Consider the following 21028-nt stretch of genomic DNA (forward strand, 5'->3'; position numbering starts at 1 on the left):
ACCTCAAAGGTAGTAATGTCAGGATTGCTACCAGTGCTAAGTGCTAGTCAGAGTAGGAATGTCAGGATAGCTAAGATGCAGCACGGTAGCACAGTGGTTAGTACTGCTGCTTCACAGTTCCAGGGACCTGGGTTCGATTCCCGGCTTGGGTCACTGTCTGTGTGGAGTTTGCACATTCTCCTCGTGTCTGCGTGGGTTTCCTCCGGGTGCTCCGGTTTCCTCCCACAGTCCAAAGATGTGCGGGTTAGGTTGATTGGCCATGCCAAAATTGCCCCTTAGTGTCCTGAGATGCTTGGTTAGAGGGATTAGCGGGTGGATATGGGGGTAGGGCCTGGGTGGGATTGTGATCAGTGCAGACTCGATGGGCCAAAAGGCCTCTTTCTGCACTGTAGGGTTTCTATGGTTCTATGAATACGGTGCTTGAGGGATGGTGCAAGAGAGAGGGATTCAAATTCCTGGAACATTTGAACCAGTTCTGGGGCAGGTGGGGCTAGTACAAATCGGACGGTCTGCACCTGGGAAGGACTGGAAGCAATGTCCTAGAGGGAGTGTTTGCTAGTGCTGTTGGGGAGGGTTTAAACTAATGTGGCAGGGGGATGGGAACTGATGCAGGAAGTCAGAGGGAAGTAAAGTGGGGACAGAAACAAAAGGCAGTGAGGGGAAAAGTGAAAGGCAGATAAACCAAAGACAAAAATCAAAAAGGGCCACAGTACAGAGTACAGAGACTGTGGAGAGCTCAGTGAATGGGCTCAGTAAGGCTAAAATAAATAAAACACAGGGAGAGTGTACAAAACATGACAGGACATATGGTCTGAGGTGTGTTTGCTTTAACGCAAGGAATATGACAGGTAAGGCAGATGAACTTAAAGCCTGGATTACTACATACAACTATGATGTTGTGGCAATTACGGAGACTTGGATGAAAGAAGGGCAGGACTGGCAGCTTAACATTCCAGGATTAGGTGCTTCAGGCGAGATAGAGAGGGTGACAAAAGAGGTGATGGTGTAGCTTATTGATTAGGGAGAATGTCACAGCTATACAGAGGGAGGACACCTTCATGGGATCATGCAATGAGGCCATATGGGTAGAACTCAGGAACAGGAGCAGTGCAATCACACTGTTGGGGTTGTACTACAGACCTCCCAACAGCCAGTGTGAGGTGGAGGAACTGATATGTCAGCAGATTATGGGAAGGTGTAAAAACAACAGGGTTGTTGTGATGGGCGAATTTAACTTCCCCAACATAGACTGGGATTCTTTTAGTGCCAGGAGCTTGGATGGGGCAGAGTTTGTTCAGTGTGTCCAAGAGTGCTTCTTGAAGTAATATGTAGATAGTCCAACTCGGGAAGGGGCGGTCTTAGACCTGGTTCTGGGAAACGAGCCCAGAAAGGTGATTGTTGTCTCAGTGGGGGATCGTTTTGGGAACAGTGATCACAATTGTATAAGTTGCAAGTTGTAGAAAAGGACAGAAGTAGTTTCAGAGTGAAAGTACTAAATTGGGGGAAGGCTAATTACGACAGTATTAGACAGGAGCTAGAGAATGGAGACTGAAGGTGGCTGTTTGAGGGTAAATTCACATCCGATATGTGGGAGTCGTTTGAAAGTCAGTTGTTAACAATTCAGGACAATATGTCCCTGTAAAAAATAAGGATAAAGATGGCAAGATTCGGGAACCCTAGATGACGAGAGATTGTGAGCTCAGTGAAAAAGGAGGAAACGTACAAAAATTTCAGGAAATTGAAAATGGATAAGGCTCTTGAGGAATACAAAGATATCAGTAAAGAGCTTAAACAGAGACTTAGGAGGGCTAAAAGGGGCAGGCAGGATTAAGGAGAATCCCAAGGTTTTTTATGCGTATATAAGGAGGAATAGAGTAGCTAAGGAAAGGGTAGATCCACTCAAGGACAGTGGAGGGAATTTGTGTGCGGAACCAGATGAAATGCGTGAGGCCCTTAATGAGTGCTTTTCATTAGTATTCACAAAGGAGAAGGATGTGGTGGATGGTGAGTGTAGAAAGGAGGATGTTGCCATTCTCAGACATGTTGAGATAAAAAGGGAGGAGGTGTTGGAGGTTTTGAAAAGCATGAAGGTGGACAAGTCCCCAGGGCCAGATAGGGTCTGTCCCAGAATACTGAGAAAAGCGAGGGAACAAATTGCTGAGGCCTTGACCAAAATCTTTATATTCGCTTTAGCAACGGGCAAGGTTCCAGAGGATTGGAGAGTAGCTAACATTCTTCCTCTGTTTAAGAAGGATGGAAGAGACAATCTGGGAAGTTACAGGCCTGTGAGCCTTACATCAGTGGTAGGGAAATTATTGGAGAAGATTCTTAGGGATGGGATGTACTCACATCTGGAAGAGAATAGGTTTATTAGCAATAGGCAGCATGGTTTTGTGAAGGGGAGGTCGTGTCTCACAAACTTGATTAAGTTCTTTGAGGAAGTGACAAGAAACATTGACCAGGGCAGTGCAGTGGATGTTGTATACATGGACTTTAGTAAAGCCTTCGATAAGGTTTCTCATGGCAGGCTGATACAGAAGATGAAGTCATATGGGATCCGAGGTGAGCTGGTAAGATGGATACAAAACTGGCTTGGGCATAGAAAGCAGAGAGTAGCAGTGGAAGGATACTTTTCTAACTGGAGGTCTGTGACAAGCGGCGTTCCACAAGGATCAGTGCTGGGGCCTCTGTTGTTTGTAATATATATATAAATGATTTGGAGGAAAATATAGGTGGTCTGATTCGTAAATTTGCAGATGATACAAAAATTGGGGGAGTAGTGGATAGCAAGGAGGATTGTCCGAGGATACAGCAGGATATAAATCGGCTGGAGACCTGGGCTGAAAAGAACAAAGAAAATTACAGCACAGGAACAGGCCCTTCGGCCCTCCAAGCTTGCACTGACCATGCTGCCCGACTGAACTAAAGCCTCCGACTTCCGGGGACCACATCCCTCTATTCCCATCCTATTCATGTATTTGTCAAGACGCCCCTTATAAATCACTATCGTATCCGCTTCCACAACCTCCCCTGGCAGTGAGTTCCAGGCACCCACCACCCTCTGTGTAAAAAACTTGCCTCGTACATCTCCTTTAAACCTTGCCCCTCGCACCTTAAACCTGTGCCCCCTAGTAATTGACTCTTCCACCCTGGGAAAAAGCTTCTGACTATCCACTCTGTCCATGCCTCTCATAATCTTGTAGACTTCTATCAGGTTGCCCCTCAACCTCCTTTGTTCCAGTGAGAACAAACCAAGTTTCTCCAACCTCTCCTCATAGCTAATGCCCTCCATACCAGGCAACATCCTGGTAAATCTTTTCTGTACCCTCTCCAAAGCCTCCACATGCTTCTGGTAGTTTGGCGACCAGAATTGAATACTATATTCCAAGTGCGGCTGAAGGTTCTACAAAGCTGCAACATGACTTGCTAATTTTTAAACTCAATGCCCTGGCCAATGATGGTAAGCATGCCGTTTGCCTTCTTGACTACCTTTTCCACCTGAGTTGCCATTTTCAGTGACCTGTATACCTGCACACCCAGATCCCTCTGCCTATCAATACCCTTAAGGGTATTTAAAGATGAAAGAGGGCAGATGGAATTTAACCTAGACAAATGTATGGTGATGCGATTTGGAAGGTCTACTGCAGAAGGAAAATAGGCAGCAAATAGTAGAGCCCTTAGAAATATTAGCATACAGAGGGATCTAGGCATGCAGATCCACAGTTCCCTGAAGGTGGCAATTCAGGTGGACAAGGTGGTCAAGAAGGCGTATGGCACCTGGCCTTCATCGGTCGGGGCGTTGAGTATTGGAATTGGAAAATCATGTTGCAGCTGTACAAGACTTTGGTTAGGTTGCGTTTGGAGTATTGTGGACAATTCTGGGTGCCACACTACCAGAAGGATGTTGATGCACTGGAAAGGGCGCAGAAGAGATTTACCAGGATGTTGCCTGGTTTGGAGGATATGAACTATGAAGAAAGGTTGAACAAACTTGGATTGTTTTCATTGGAGCATCGGAGGATGAGGGGCGACCTGATAGAGGTTTACAAGATTATGACAGGCTTGGATAGAGTGGATAGTCAGGGTCTTTTTCCCAGCATCGAAGGGTCAATCAGTCGGGGGCATAGGTTGAGAGTGAGGGGGGAAAGTTTAAAAGAGGCAAGTTTTTCACACAGAGGGTGGTGAGTGCCTGCAACGCGCTGCCGGAGGTGGAAGCAGATTCCCTATAACAACGTTCAAGAGGCATCTGGATAGATACATGAATAGACAGGGAATAGAGGGATATGGACCACGTAGACGCAAGAAATATTAAATTAGAGAGGCATCTGTGTCGGCACAGACTTGGTGGGCCGAAGGGCCTGTTCCTGTGCTGTACTGTTCTTTGGGTATTATTGGTAGCATTTATTGGCAAATCTCGAATTGCCCTTGTGAAGGTGGTGGTGAGCTGTCTTCATGAACCACTGCAGTCCATGTGGCATCGGTACACCCAGTGCTGTTTGGGAGGGAGCCCTAGGATTCTGACCCAGCGACAGTGAGGGAATGTCGGATATAGTTCCCAATCAGGATGGTATGCCAGTTGACCTTTGGCTGCTCCCCAAATTTTCCCAGCCTGCCTGTGGCAATGCCAGCCACTGGCAAGACTGGAAAATGCCGCCGCTAATATCTCATGGTGTCCCAGTGCCAGATTTGGTTTGATCATATTGTGTGCGGCACGGTAGCACAGTGGTTAGCACTGCTGCTTCACAGCTCCAGGGACCTGGGTTCGATTCCCGGCTCGGGTCACTGTCTGTGTGGAGTTTGCACATTCTCCTCGTGTCTGCGTGGGTTTCCTCCGGGTGCTCCGGTTTCCACCCACAGTCCAAAGATGTGCGGGTTAGGTTGATTGGCCATGTAAAATTGCCCCTTAGTTTCCTCAGATGCGTAGGTTAGAGGGATTAGTGGATAAAGTATGTAGGGATATGGGGGTAGGGTCTGGGTGGGATTGCGGTCGGTGCAGACTCGATGGGCCAAATGGCCTCTTTCTGCGCTGTAGGGTTCTATGATTCTATGATATTCCTGCGAAATGGCTTGGGATGTTTTTGCCATGTTGAATCTGGAAGCCTGGTTTTGTTGTTAGAGGCGGAGTGACTGATCTCCAGCAGTTTGTATTGACCAGGGCTGTCAGCAGAGGTTTGCAAAGATTCGACATAGTTCAGTTCCTTACTTGTTCCTAATCGACTCATTGTCTGGCGCCTATGAAGCAGGGTGCAATGTGGTCTGCCTCACATCCAGACAGTGCTCTGGAGATTGGCCCAGTCAGAAGGAATTGTGTGTATTCACTGGCAAAACAACACATTCGTCTATACTGATGACTGAACAGCAACTTGCCAACTCACGCCAACTCAAACCATTGACAAAAGTATCCAAAATGAATCAACTTTGTGTAAATAGTCTTCATGTTCCCAGAGTAAATTGCTAGCTGTTACTCGAGCTTTTCAATGAGGGCTGGACTGCAAAGCCTGCTTTATTCATGTGCGATTGGGTTATAATGATGGAGATTATCAAACTGGTCATCAGAGAGGTATTCAGTGTAATCCTTTCCAGTTCCAGAGTTGCTGTGTCTGTTCCCTGTAATTGCTGTTTATCAAGATCAGTATTTTAGCAGAAATCCCTCTGACCCAGAGCATTGCTGAAGATTGCATCAGAATCTGGCTTCACTTGCACACCAGATGTTCCCCCTGCATTGCGGAGGTGTGCTAAGAAGCGGCCAGCACACAATCCACAGGACCCTTTACCTTCCAGTATTTTCCAATTCAACCCACTCACAGTGACCCAGACCCTCACACACTGGGTCCATAAAAAATAATGGCAACATCTGCTTTTAATGTTGAGCCAAGTGGCACAGGAGGCAGCTAGTGGGTGAACATGTTGGCATTCAGCGTGACCACTGGTTTGATATGCAGTTGCTACCATAGTGAGTCCCTGCACTCTTACTTTCCAATCAAAATGGGTGGGTGGCACGGTGGCACAGTGGTTAGCACTGCTGCCTCATAGTGCCAGGGACCCAGGTTCGATTCCCGGCTCAGGTCACTGTCTGTGTGGAGTTTGCATGTTCTCCCCGTGTTTCCTCCGGGTGCTCCGGTTTCCTCCCACAATCTGAAAGATGTGCTGGTTAGGGTGCATTGGCCATGCTAAATTCTCCCTCAGTGTACCCGAACAGGCGCTGGAGTGTGGGGACCAGGGGATTTTCACAGTGACTTCATTGCAGTAAGCCTACTTGTGACACTAATAAATAAACGTTAAACTTCAAACTTTGTGAGATCCTGGCAATGTTTCCCTCCCTTCACCTTGTTGATGTGCCTATCCAGTTTGGCCCTGATCCACCAGCACCAACTGCTCTCACACGTTGCTTCATCTCCACGGGTGAGAAATTCATTCACCTCCACAGGCCGACACAACTTGTCTGGGTGGGAGGGGAGGTAGGCAGGCGGTGACAGGGGTCATCACTTACGCAGCTGCTGTAATCCCCACACACAGCTGTGTCCCCAGTAACTGCGCCAATGAGCTGAATTGGCGGCAGCCTGAAGCAGCTCAATGTGACCGCAGGATTCCAAAGATGGACAGCCAGACCCTGACCACACGAACTGCCCCCAATCCCCGCCTTCCCCAAAAAAACCCAGCAAGAAACAGTTAGCTGGGTCCATTATTTAAAGGGCCAGCATCCTGATTGCAGGAAATTCTAATTTATGGAACTTTTTCTACTGGAAAGTTCTCTAGAATGTTCTTTGGAGTTCTGCTGGTTCATTTGCCACAGAGCACTGCCTCATCCTCGCAGGGATAGTAGAGGAGTAGGTGACCTGAATGTACAGGATAGAGACTGGCCATTCTGCCCAACTGATCATTGCTGCTTTTATGCTACAGATGGGCCTAGTCTCATCCCTCTTTAGCGAACCCTATGAGCTTAACCTTCTCCCTATTGTGTTTACCTATAGTTTCCCCTTAAAATTCCAGACACACTCCTGGGAAATCTGCCTCCATGTTTTTATTCTTCCATGGGCTGTCGATGGCTTTGCCAACATTTATCGCCCATCAGTGATTGACCTTGAGGTGGCATTTAAGAGTCAGCCACGTAGCTGTGGATCTGGAGTCACATGTAGGCCAGACCAGGTAAGGATGGCAGATTTCCTTCCTAAAGGACATTTACGAAACAGATGGATTTTTATGACAATTGACAATGGTTTCATGATCACCAGTTGATTCTTAATTCCAGATTTATATTGGATTCGATTTTCATCTGCTGCGGTGGAATTTGAACCCGGGTCCCCCAGAGCATTACCCTGGGTCTCTGGATTACAAGTCCAGTGACAATATCACTGCATCCCCTAACATCCTAAAAATCATGTCAGCTAATCTTTAAGAAAAAGGGGGCATTAATTGCTACTTTCCCAAGCATAGCAACAAAAATAATATTAGTGACTCTCTGAACTCAGAAACAATATAAATCATACAGACCTCCTGACAGAAACCACATACCCTACCCCAACCATCAAGGACAGAGGACCACTCACCCACAGGGAGAGCCTGAACAGGAACCTTAAAGGCGCAAACCTGGTGAAAAGAAGTTTATATCCAACGATCCCTCTATATTTGTTGTACGCAGCCTGGTTTTGTTTTTAACATGGTGCAAGAACTTTAATTTTTTTTGTATGTGTTGTGACTCAAAGTAGACAATTTATGAGCACCCCCCCATCACCGTTGCTGCGCAGTCCAGAGGGAACATTAGCTGCATTTCTGTGGAAGCTACATCACACTGAGCTCTGGATTCAGCGAGCAATGCCACGCCGGGTTGGCTAGTTACAATAAGTATTGCGTTCGGCAAAATAAGAATCCTCCAACAACCAATCAGCAGCCTCCTCAGCGTTAGATACCCTCTGCCTTGGCTACGATGTGGGAGAGCCGGGATGGTGGCAAGGCCAAAGGTATTTCAACACCAGCTGTATAAACCCTTCGGCGAGTGAAGGAAACAAAAGTGGTTTTATCTACGATCACCACATCCTTCACGTTCTATGTCTAAGTAAATCTGCAGCCCAGTAATCACAGCCACTTGTAATTAGTACTCATGCCTGAGGGGATTGGGGAAGGGGCTGGGTAACAAAATGACACAGCATTTGGTAATCGAGGGGCTGGGACTGAAGACTTTCCAAATCTTTATGAACACAGTGTAAAAAACATTAAAATAACTCTATACATGGTTTAAATCTGGCCGATAGCTCACAATTCTATACCTGACTGAACAGCATCCAACCTGAGGCAAGGCCTGGTCCTATAGAATTCTAAATGGTGCAGAGAATTAGTCCTCTCGAGGGCCATGCAGACAGAGCCTCAAATCCGCATTTGGAATACCAAGCTGTTACATTGGGAATCACTGGACAGGAACAAATCCTTCAGTCTAACATCCCTTCACCTCTGAAGAAGATGCAAATACATGCACCCAATGTGAACTGTCACATCACCGCACCTAGCACCCCTCTCATAGTAACATACATCAGGAAATCATAGAATCCCTACAGTGCAGAAGGAGGCCATTCGGCCCATTGAGCCTGCACCGACCACAATCCCACCCAGGCCCTATCCCCATAACCCCACATATTTACCCTGCTTGTCCCCCTGACACTGATGGACAAATTAGCATGGCCAATCCACCTAACCTGCTCATCTTTGGACTGTGGGAGGAAACCGGAACACCCGGAGGAAACCCACGCAGACACAAGGAGAATGTGCAAACTCCACACAAACAGTGATCCAAGCTGGGAATTGAACTCGGGTCCCTGGCGCTGTGAGGCAGCAGTGTTAACCACTGTGCCACTCATCTCCCATTACTTTTTCAATCAGTAATCAAAATATCTACACCAGGGATATGTTCTACCACACTAAGCTTTCTTTTTATGCATACATGCAATGTGGTGTCATTGGCTGGCCAGCATTTATTGTTCAACTCTACTTCCTCTTGAGAAGGTGGTGGTGAGCTGCCTTTTTGAACCACTGCAGTCCATGTAGGTACACCCACAGTGCTGTTAGGGAGTTCCAAACAACACTTGAGAAGTGCTTTGCATTAATACTTCCTGATTCCCATAAGTCAACAAGCAAGATTCCCAAATATGTTTCCATGCATCCTCACAAGGCTCATTGTGTCTCTTATGGTTCTTTTTGATCAGCCCAATCTATGCCCATCTGTCAGGTCTCTCAGCCTTGGCGAGCTGATAGCATTCTTGTTCCTGAGTCAGTGGGTGTTAGGGTAGGGACACTACTTCAAGATTTGAGCATATCATTTCAGCTGACCACTTCACTGGAGTACTAAAGGAGTGAAGGTAAGATAAAGTCACCATTGTCCCAGATGACTAGAGGGGGAGAGATGACTTTGAGAGGGATAGCTGACCGGTGGTGATTGAATCTGAGGATCACCACACCTCAGGGGGCAAAGTTGAGAAGGCGGGGCCTTCGTGAATAACGCCAGCTGGAACGGGAATTGAACCCGTGCTGTTGGCATCGCTTTGCATCACAAACCAGTTATCCAACCAACTGAGCTAAACCGACTTGCTGCATTGCTGGAGGTGCGGGCCTTCAGATCAGATTTCAAAGCAAAGCCACAGCTGCCCTGTTAGAGGGATATTAACGAACCCATGGCACTTTCTGGAGAAGCGAGTTCTCCGAGTGTCCGAGGCAACATTTAACCCTTGACCAGCTTCAGTGAGAACAGGCTACCTGGTCATCACTGTTTGTGGAATCCTGTGATGTTGAAATTGGCTGCCATTTTTCCTTACAAAGCTTCAGAATAATTAATTAGCTGTGAGGCACTTTGGTCTACTCCAAGGTTGTGAACTTTGCTTGATAAATGCAAGATTTTGGCTGGGATTTTCCAGTCACGCCCACCACGGGACTGGAGACTCCTGCCCAAAGTCAATGGACACCTTTTGTTGGTCTGTCAAATTATCCAGTCTCTCCCACAGCGATTCTCGTGGTTGGCGGGGCTGGAAAATTTAGGCTTTTATTTATATCCAGCTCTTGTTTGGTGGAAGTGACCCTCAGTTGTTGTTGTTGACAGACTGTTCTACATTTCATTCTGAGAGAAGTTTACTTTTGTTTCAAAAGGCCTTAAAATTGCACTTCATTTAAATAGGTGAAAGTCGGCAGTCGAAAAGTGGGAAGAAATTGCAGATAAACACGACAAGTGTCCACCTGCAATGATCCCACGCTGTAATCACAAGTGTTGTTATTTCCAAATCTTGTCCTTTTCCACTCCAGGAAATTTGGACCTATTCCATTCGCCCAGTATTGCCTCTGCTTAGAGGATTCGTTCAAATGCAAATATTATACTTTCTAAATCGACTGAGGAGTGCTGCTAATTAATCTCCATTTCCTGCCTCCCAAATTGTTTTTAAAAACTGTTGAAAAGTTTACCAGTTTATTTAGTCTTGAGATCTGGCTAAGTTGCAAAATACTATAATTGCAAAGTATTTACAGCACAGAAACAGGCCACCTGGTCCAAGACTCCTCCCACCTTTCTTTTCTAACCCCATCCAAACATTCATCCATTCCTTTCTCCCTCCATGGATTTATTCAGTGTCACCATTGATGTGTCTACGCCACTTGCCACCCTTCCTGAAGTAGCAAGCGCTACATGTTAACCACCTTCTGGGTAAAGAGGTTTCTCCTGAATTCCCTAGTGAATTTACAGGAGCAGTGTTTCAAAACCCAGAAACTCTGGATTTTGGATCTTACGGGATCTCAGTTCGGGCATTTCTGGTCAAGTAGGGTCGAGGGTTGCTCAGAGTGTGAAAATAGGCAGATCGCGCAGGCGGCAAAGGGGATAACTAGTCAAACTCCACACTGCGTCAACACAGCTCCTAGCCAAATTGTCCGGCTAAGATTTTTTAACATTTTCAATACAAGGCGCATTATAAAAATGTCTGGTTTTCGGATAGCTGGAGTTGAAATACTGTACTGTATCAGCAACTATCTGATACTTATGTACCCTAGTCTGATCTCATATGTAAATAGGGTTGCCAACCCTCCAGGATTGGCTGGTGTCTCCCTGTGCGACCCTGGACAAAAATCATCAGGACGTTAAAAAAGATTGATTTTCTTTCTAATGAATATTTCTCTTTACCAGATTTTAAAATATTGAAAATTGGGGTGTGTGGAGGGGGTGTGTGTGTGTGTCAGTGACATGGAGGCCGCTTGGTTGACTGTCAACCTTATTCCAGTTGGGTAATGAGTAATCATTTGGCAGTACAGCATTTGCGTATTGTCAAAGCTTTTTGTCTTGCACTTACCAGGCCATTCTCAAGAATACAATGTCAGGGAAATCAACAAATTTATACTGCATGGGAAGAGAGGGCTGATTGGTTGGATCCTGATTGGTGGAGGTGTTGCCATGCACAATGGACCCGTTGATGGTGACTTTCACTTAACCGCCAAGCATTGTTTGAAATTTAAACCAGGCGGCTTGACTCTAATTGGTCAAGGCATTGCCCTGAGGAATGAACCAGTGAATGGTTGTCACACTTATTATGTTTGACAGAAACAGGCACAATGTGTGCACCTGTCCTCTCTGTCTGCTAAGAACAGAGCCAGCCCTGTGCATTCATATATGTAGCTCCCAGCATGTGCAGGGCCCTTTCCTTCACCTCTACCAATCAGGGTCCACTTGTCAACTAATCAGCACTCTTCTCACACAATACAAATTTGTATAAGATGAGGTATTTGAAACAAAGTTTGGAGAAGCTGGGGCTGGGCTCCTTTCAACAGAGAAGGTTAAGGAGAGATTTATTCAGTAGAGGTGTTCAAAATGAGGAGGAGTTTTGATTGAGTGGATAGGGAGAAATTGTTTCTTCTCTCAGTCGGTTTGGTAACCAGAGGATACAGATTAAAGACAAAAGACCCTACGAGAAGGTAAGAAGACTTTTTTTTTACACAGGGATTTGTTATGATCTGGAATATGCTGCCAAAAAAAGGGATTCAGTAATAACTCTCAAAACAGAACTGAATAAAGATCTAAAGAAGATGCAGGGGTATAGGGAAAATTCTGGGAAACTGGGGCTAATCGTAGGATTGCCGACCCCACAGGATTGGCCTAGAGTCTCCAAGATTGAAGATCGGTCACCAGGACACTGCTGTGTGTAATCCTGGGGAAAATCTTCGGGATTATAAGAGATGGTTTCTCTTTTTTTGAACATTCCTCTTTAGTAGATATAAAAACATTGAAAAAGATGGTTTGGCCGATAGTCAAGCATCATCCAATTGGATACTGAGTCTTTTTGCTTTTCAATCGGCATCAGAAGGCTGATGTCACAAGATGGATGTGTTGGCCGACCAATAGCTGGAGCGTGGGGGCAAATCATGTGATGAAACCTCCAGGGATACATTTGATCACAGTTGGTAACCATGGCTGAATGTATAGTTCTTTCAAAGAGCTAGCACAGGCATGATGAAATGAATGGCCTCCTTCTATCCTATTTGACTCTTTGCCTTCTATCCCATTTCAATCAGGCTGTCTCCCTGTTCAATGAGACACACCTGACCAACACTGCAGCCCGCCTTTGACGGGTTGTGTGGTGGTAATGTCGGTGGAGCGGCCATCCAAAGGCCCAAGCTAATGCTCTGGAGACAGGGGTTCAAATCCCATCACGGTAGCTGATGGAATTGAAATTCAATCGGTAAATCTAGAATATGAAGCTAGTCTCAGTAATGAGGACCACTCATTGCCCCATCTGGTTCACTGATCTTCCCCGAGGAAGGAAATCTGCTGTCCTTACCTGGTCTGGTCTACAGACACACAGTAATGCAGTTGACTCTTAATTGCCCTCTGAAATGGCCTAGCAAGCCACTCAGTGCAGGGGCAATTATGGATGGGCAACAAATGCTGGCCAGCCAGCGACACCCACATCCCATGAAATAATTAATTTATATTTATATATGAGGAGAGACTCAACAGTTTGGGCTTATACTCTCGCGAGTTTAGAAGGATGAGGGGATCTGATCGAGGTATATAAAATACTAAAAGGGATTGATAAAAGTAAACTTAGACCAAATGTGTCCCCTTGTGGTGCAATCTAGAACAGGAAGTCACAGGTACAGGTTGAGAGGCGATAGATTTAAACTGAGATGAGGAGGAACTACTTCTCGCAGAAGGTGGTGAGTTTGTGGAACTCACTGCCCCATAGCGCGGTGGAGTCTGAATCATTAAATGGTTTCAAGAAGGAGACAGACATATTTCTGATAAAAGAAAAGGGCTAAAGGGATATGGGGAAGAGGTGGGGAGGTGGATTTGAGACCAGGGAGAGATCAGCCATGATCTGATTGAATGGTGGAGCAGGCTCAAAGGGCTGAACTTGTACACTTCTGCTGCTAATTCCTATGTTCCTGTATAACAGATAAGCTGGGACTCTGTAATCTCAGTTTTATGGATCTGTAGAACCTCATAGTCCCAACCCAGTGTCGTCTCAGGAGTGAAGGGACACAGTCACCAATGGTAGAGCAATGAACACTGAGATACAGCAGCAGGTGAACTTGTAACTTCTAAGAGGAGTTGACATGAATTTTGACTGCCTTCCAACGTGCCGGTATAAAGAGATTTCAAAGTCTGCTTACCTTATAGCAGTATCGGAGAGTTGGGGACGAGGCCCACCCATTCGGACAGTGTCCTGTTACACTCGGGGTAGGAGTTACTGCTCCTGGTCCAGTTCCTGGGTCGAGGGAGGTTGCCAGGTTCTGCCTGCAGATGTATTTGGCTCTGAAGCTGTTGCAATCCTTTACATCCCATAATCCCACAGAGTTTCCCGTGGCCAGCACCACACAACCACCTTTGTAACCTGAAACAGAGAGCTCAGTTCATGCATTCCTGCGTAACACTGCAAACCGCAATTCAGGAGACATAGAGCCACACACACACACACACACAGACACATGCACACAGAGACACACACACACACACAGAGACACACACACACACACAGACACACACACACAGAGACACACGCACACATAGAGACACACACACACAGACACAGACACACACACACACCAGACTAGCTGTTTATGGTACTATTTAGATTGAGGAGAGATTGACAAGAGATGCGTGATTAAAACCTGCCTCTTTAACCAAGTATTTGGTCACCTGTCATCTCATGTGTTTTGTGATGATGTCAGGTTATCTTGGAGAAAAAAATGAGTCAATCAAATGGCATTGGATTTTCCCTCACTGCAGCGTTCCCACACCAAGGGGCAGAAGATTATTCAAATTCAAAGCTATTGACCTAAACCAATTTCTACAGACTCAGGGCTCGCTGCTCTCTGTGAGGAGCTCAGGGTCTGGACGGGGGTTTGTGTACGAGGCTTGTCCGGAAACATTTGAAGAAAAAAAGAGACAAATGCCGTGTCCCTGGGTTTGAAAAGAGAACCCCAATTCTCCACCAACCCCCGGGGTCTCATGCTGCGGAGGCGGAGTCTCTTCCTGCTGAGGATTTTTCCATGAATTTTCAGCAGTAACAGAATGGCCAGGGCTCTGGGAATCGATCCCTTTCCTGCGTGGTTCTTGGCAAAGGGCACTAACCCTGAATATTTGAGGCAGACGAAGGTGGTAGGCGAGATTCAGTATTGTGTGTGCTGGGAGTGTGGGGCGGACAGTGCCTCGCCCATACATAACACTGTGATACAATCAGAGATTGTATCACAGTGTCAGAGAGGAGGTTTGATGAGGACTTATCTGTTGAGGTAGTATGGGCGGAGATTAGAAATAGGAGAGGAGAGGTCACCCTGTTGGGAGTCTTTTATAGACCTCCTAAAAGTTCTAGAGAGGTTGAGGAAAGGATTGCGGAGTCAATCCTGCTTAGGAGTGAAAGTAATAGGGCAATTGTTATGGGGGATTTTAACTTGACTAATATTGACTGGAATTGTTATAGCTCTAGCTCGTTAGAGGGGTCAGTTTTTGTTCAAAGCGTGCAGGAAGGTTTTTTGACTCAGTATGTAGACAGGCCAACTAGAGGTGAGGCTATATTGGATCTGGTGCTGGGAAATGAGCCAGACCAGGTGCTAGACTTGGAAGTTGGTGTGCATTTTGGTGATAGTGACCACAATTCGGTTACGTTCACCTTAGTGATGGAAAGGGATAGGCATGAACCTCGGGCCAGTGGTTTTAGCTGGGGGAAGGGTAATTATGAGGCTATTAGGAGAGAATTAGGAAACATAGGTTGGACTAGGAGATTACAGGGACTGGGAACGTCCGACATGTGGAGTTTTTTCAAGGAGCAGCTACTGCGAGTCTGTGATAGGTATGTCCCTGTCAGGCAAGGAGGAATTGGTAGGGCTAGGGAACCGTGGTGCACCAAAAAAGTTTCTTTGTTGGTTAAAAAGAAAAAGGAGGCTTATGTTCGGATGAGACGTGAGCACTCGGGTAGTGCACTAGAAAGCTTTAGATTGGCTAAGAGGGAGTTGAAGAGCGAGCTTAGAAGGGCTAAAAGGGGACATGAGAAGACTTTGGCGGATAGGGTTAAAGAGAATCCTAAGGCGTTCTATAGGTATGTCAAGAACAGAAGGTTGGTTAGGGCAAGTTTAGGGCCAGTTATAGATGGCAGAGGGAAGTTATGTGTGGAACCGGAGGAGATTGGTGAAGCATTGAACCAATATTTCTCTTCGGTGTTCACGCAAGGGGACATGAATATAGCTGAGGAGGACACTGGGTTGCAAGGGAGTAGAATAGACAGTATTACAGTTGATAAGGAGGATGTGCAGGATATTCTGGAGGGTCTGAAAATAGATAAATCCCCTGGTCCGGATGGGATTTATCCAAGGATTCTCTGGGAGGCAAGAGAAGTGATTGCAGAGCCTCTGGCTCTGATCTTCAGGTCGTCGTTGGCCTCTGGTATAGTACCAGAAGATTGGAGGTTAGCGAATGTTGTCCCATTGTTTAAGAAGGGGAACAGAGACTTCCCCGGGAATTATAGACCGGTGAGTCTCACTTCTGTTGTCGGCAAGATGTTGGAAAAAATTATAAGGGATAGGATTTATAGTTATTTGGAGAGTAATGAATTGATAGGTGATAGTCAGCATGGTTTTGTGGCAGGTAGGTCGTGCCTTACTAACCTTATTGAGTTTTTTGAGAAAGTGACCAAGGAGGTGGATGGGGGCAAGGCAGTGGACGTGGTATATATGGATTTTAGTAAGGCGTTTGATAAGGTTCACCATGGTAGGCTTCTGCAGAAAATGCAGATGTATGGGATTGGGGGTGATCTAGGAAATTGGATCAGGAATTGGCTAGCGGATAGGAAACAGAGGGTGGTGGTTGATAGTAAATATTCATCATGGAGTGCGGTTACAAGTGGTGTACCTCAGGGATCTGTTTTGGGGCCACTGCTGTTTGTAATATTTATTAATGATCTGGATGAGGGTATAGTTGGGTGGATTAGCAAATTTGCTGATGACACCAAAGTCGGTGGTGTGGTAGACAGTGAGGAAGGGTGTCGTAGTTTGCAGGAAGACTTAGACAGGTTGCAAAGTTGGGCCGAGAGGTGGCGGATGGAGTTTAATGCGGAGAAGTGTGAGGTAATTCACTTTGGTAGGAATAACAGATGTGTTGAGTATAGGGCTAACGGGAGGACTTTGAATAGTGTGGAGGAGCAGAGGGATCTAGGTGTATGTGTGCATAGATCCCTGAAAGTTGGGAATCAAGTAGATAAGGTTGTTAAGAAGGCATATGGTGTCTTGGCGTTTATTGGTAGGGGGATTGAATTTAGGAGTCGTAGCGTTATGTTGCAACTGTACACAACTCTGGTGCGGCCGCACTTGGAGTACTGTGTGCAGTTCTGGTCCCCACATTACAGGAAGGATGTGGAGGCTTTGGAGAGGGTGCAGAGGAGGTTTACCAGGATGTTGCCTGGTATGGAGGGGAGATCCTATGAGGAGAGGCTGAGGGATTTGGGATTGTTTTCGCTGAAAAGGCGGCGGCTAAGAGGGGATCTTATTGAAACATATAAGATGATTAGAGGTTTAGATAGGGTGGATAGTGATAGCCTTTTTCCTCTGATGGAGAAATCCAGCACGAGGGGGCATGGCTTTAAATTGAGGGGGGGTAGTTATAGAACCGATGTCAGGGGTAGGTTCTTTACCCAGAGGGTGGTGAGGGATTGGAATGCCCTGCCAGCATCAGTAGTAAATGCGCCTAGTTTGGGGGCGTTTAAGAGATCCGTAGATAGGTTCATGGACGAAAAGAAATTGGTTTAGGTTGGAGGGTCACAGTTTTTTTTTTTTTTAACTGGTCGGTGCAACATCGTGGGCCGAAGGGCCTGTTCTGCGCTGTAATGTTCTATGTTCTATGTTCTATAACCCTTCCACCAAATTACAACCCAAACACAACCATCAAAAACTGATTCAAGATTTACAATAATGACATTGTGAATCACCTTCAGCTGGCAATCTCCATTCCAATTAGCAATGAGAACCTGACCCGAGCCCTCTGGAATTTGCTGCAATTGGAATCACGTTGCCAAAACTAATCCTTTCTTCGTTTGAGGCAATTTCCAAAACTGCAGATCGAATTAACACTTTAGTAACACCCGGCTCACCTAATCATTCATCCCAGCTACTAATCCAGAAATAAAGAACACAGCAAAGCACCTCCAACACGCCCCATGCCCCCAACTCCTCCTCTCATTGGCGGAGCGGGTGAATCAATGTACCAACCGCACTGAGCCAGTGGTGAAATAGTTCAGTCCCCTGCTCCATGCTGATCTAAGCTGGCATCGCAGTAGATGGTGCTGTAACTGCCTCCATGGGCTACCATAGAAACTAGAAGCAAAAGGAGGCCACTCGGCCCTTCGAGCCTACTCCGCTATCCATTTTGATCATGACTGATCATCAAATTCAATATCCTGATCCCCCCTACCAGACAAGGAACGAGGGGAGTGAAATTAGACAGTGCTCCTCAGTTTCAACCGGTGGAATTTTCCGTTCTGGAGCCTAAGTCTGGTTGTGGGAGCAGAGGTTGGAGTGAGTTCCTCTGGAGAGCAGTGCGGATGAACATGTGAGATCTTGCCCGGGTTCAGCTTATTAATTATGCCCTTGAGATGCAGACCAAATCTCACGGAGGGACGGGCAGGAAGTGGCCCACTCTGCCCTGCCGTCACCTGGGAGGCTCCAATGTTTGTAACAGCCTGAACTGACATTCACTCAGTTTCTCAACTCCCCACTCCCCCTCTCACCAGTGCCGCCTCAGTGCCACACTTCCCTTGTGCCCAGCCTTGGCGTAGTGACAGCCAAGTGACGGTGTGAAAGGAAAGTGAAAACAGCAACTACTGTCCTGGCTGGGAGGAATCTGCCCTCACCATCTGCATGCCACTTATTTACAGTCATGAAAGTGAACCTTCTAAATGCCCCCTGGCAGGGCATCTAACTTGGAGAGGTGGCAGGATTCCGCTGTGTTGCCTTTTAATGAGCATTCACGTGAGGCAGAGCTCTGCAGAACAGTCAACATCTTCCAGCTGCCACAAATGTCCAGAGTGTCCACAATTCCAAACCGATTTCCCGCCGCTGGCAGGAATGGAGAGCTCCCTCCTGCCCAGCTGTGTGTGAGGATATTGGGCAAGGACAGGATTAAGCTCATCTCCAACCAGGAATGCTGCTCCTCCGGGCAGCGCTCTTCACGGGAAGGAGTTCCCGGTTTAATCTATGGCACAGCAGTGCTGTGGTTATGTCACGGCTCTAGAAGTGGAGAGAGAGCACTGCACTGATAATCTCAGCGAGCATGAGTTCAAATCCAGCCATGGCCAGTTTGAGAATTTGAGTTCAGTTTGAAAAATCTGAAATAAAAAGCTGGTGGCGATGGATTGCACGCAGGGTGTGTGACTGTGTGTGTGTGAGACTGTCTGTATGCGTGTGTGTGTGTCTGTATGATTGTGTGTGTGTGTGCGTGTGTGAGACTATGTGTGTCTGTGTGATTGTGTGTGTGTGATTGTGTGTGTGTATGTGTGTCTGTGTGATTGTGTGTGTGTGTCTGTGTGTGTGTGTGTGTGTGTGTCTGTGAGAGGGAGTGTGTGAGTGTGTGTGACAGTGTGTGTGTGTTTTTACAGAACAATGCTTCATTGTTAACAAGTTGTGTAGCTCAGATGTCCTTCTCCAGCAGTTATGAAAGTATTGGCCAGTGTAATTATACTCAGGCAGCCATCCACTCACACAGCACATTCATTTCACTGCCAGTGATACCAGTTCCAGATGTGCTTGGTATCAATGAATGGCCAAAGCAAACAGCAGCCAGCCCGGCCTGACTGTGGCCTGCCCAGCAGCACCTCATAGCAGATAAAAGCACCCAAATGCTTTCTGTACAAACTTTATCTTCCTCAGTTTCCTATGTGGAAGGATCAGAAATCGCACTGAGTGTAGCTGAATGATGAAGCTGTGGCTCCTGCAGTCACAGGATTGTGTGTTCAGGTCCCATTCCAGTGACTTGGTTGCAGAATCTAGGCTACTGCTCAGTGCAGTGGAGGGGGAGCGCTGCACTGTCAGACGTGTCCATCTTTCAGATGAAGCAGTAGATTGTGTCTGCACTGTCAGGTAAACACAAAAAGGTCCCAGGGCAATATTTCAGAAAAGGGCAGAGGAGTTCCCCAGGTGCATTTGCCAATACTTATCCCCAATTCAAAAGCACTAAATACAAATGATACGGTTATTGTATCATTCCTATTTGTGGGATCTCATTGTGCACCAGCTGCTGCTTTTCCCACAATACAGCAGAGACTACACTTCAAAAGGTGACTGCAAGGTGCCACAGGGACATCCTGAGGGTGCAGAAGGTCACAAGTTCTTTATTTTCTTTTTGCTCTGAAGCAGCAGTGACAGTATTTCTAAAAACTTTTATTAAAGTTCATTCCTTGAATGCGAGGCTAGGCCAACATTTGTCGATAATACACCGTACTGGGTCGGATCTCAAACAATGACGAGACAGAGTACAGGAATGAGGTAGAGAATCTGGTGAACTGGTGTGGCAACAATAATCTCTCCCTCAATGTCAATAAAACGAAGGAGATTGTCATCGACTTCAGGAAGCGTAAAGGAGAACATGCCCCTGTCTACATCCTGTTTGAGAGCAGATTTCCATTCCATCTGACGAAGGGGCAGCGCTCCGAAAGCTAATGGCATTTGCTACCAAATAAACATGTTGGACTTTAACCTGGTGTTGTTAAAACTCTTACTCTGTCTACATCAACATGGACGAAGTAGAAAGGGTCGAGAGCTTCACATTTTTAGGTGTCCAGATCACCAACAACCTGTCCTGGTTCCCCCCATGCCGACACTATAGTTAAGAAAGCCCACTAACGCCTCTACTTTCTCAGAAGACTAAGGAAATTTGGCATGTCAGCTACGACTCTCACCAACTTTTACAGATGCACCATAGAAGGCACTCTTTCTGGTTGGATCACTCTACTCTCTCTTCCACCTTCTTCTGTCGGGAAAAAGATACAAAAGTCTGAGGTCACGGACCAACCGACTCAAGAACAGCTTCTTCCCTGCTGCTGTCAGACTTTTGAGTGGACCTACCTTGCATTAAGTTGATCTTTCTCTACACACTAGCTATGACTGTAACACTACATTCTGCACTCTCTCATTTCCTTCTCCATGAACGGTATGCTTTGTTTGTTTAGCGCGTAAGAAACAATACTTTTCACTGTATGTTAATACATGTGACAATAAATCCAATCAAATCAAATCAAATAATTCCTAATTGCCCTTGAGAAGGTGGTGATGAGCTGCTTTCCTGAACCATTGCAGTTTGTGCGGTGTAAATCCACCTACAGTGCTGTGAAAGGTGGACTCCAGAATTTTGATGCTTTTTATTCATTCGTGAGACATGGGCATCGGTGGCTAACCAGCATTTATTGCCCATCCCTAGTTGCCCGAAAGAAGTTGAGAGTTGGCCACATTGCTGTGGTTCTGGAATCACATGTAGGCCAGACCAGGTAAGGAGGACAGATTTCCTTCCCTAAAGGACCTTAGAGAACCC

General features: G+C 46.4%; 1 protein-coding gene across 1 annotated transcript in view; it reads right to left on the reverse strand.

Annotated features, from left to right (window-relative positions):
* The window catches only part of mrc2 (mannose receptor, C-type 2), a 286794-nt gene that overhangs the window by 109491 nt on the left and 156275 nt on the right, over positions 1-21028 (reverse strand). Inside the window, exon 12 of the mRNA XM_078222936.1 lies at positions 13630-13850. Coding sequence (XP_078079062.1) covers positions 13630-13850 — 221 coding nt within the window. The remainder of the gene's footprint in view (positions 1-13629; positions 13851-21028) is intronic.

The sequence above is a fragment of the Mustelus asterias genome, chromosome 11, assembly GCF_964213995.1.
Source record: "Mustelus asterias chromosome 11, sMusAst1.hap1.1, whole genome shotgun sequence".
NCBI lineage: Eukaryota > Metazoa > Chordata > Chondrichthyes > Carcharhiniformes > Triakidae > Mustelus > Mustelus asterias.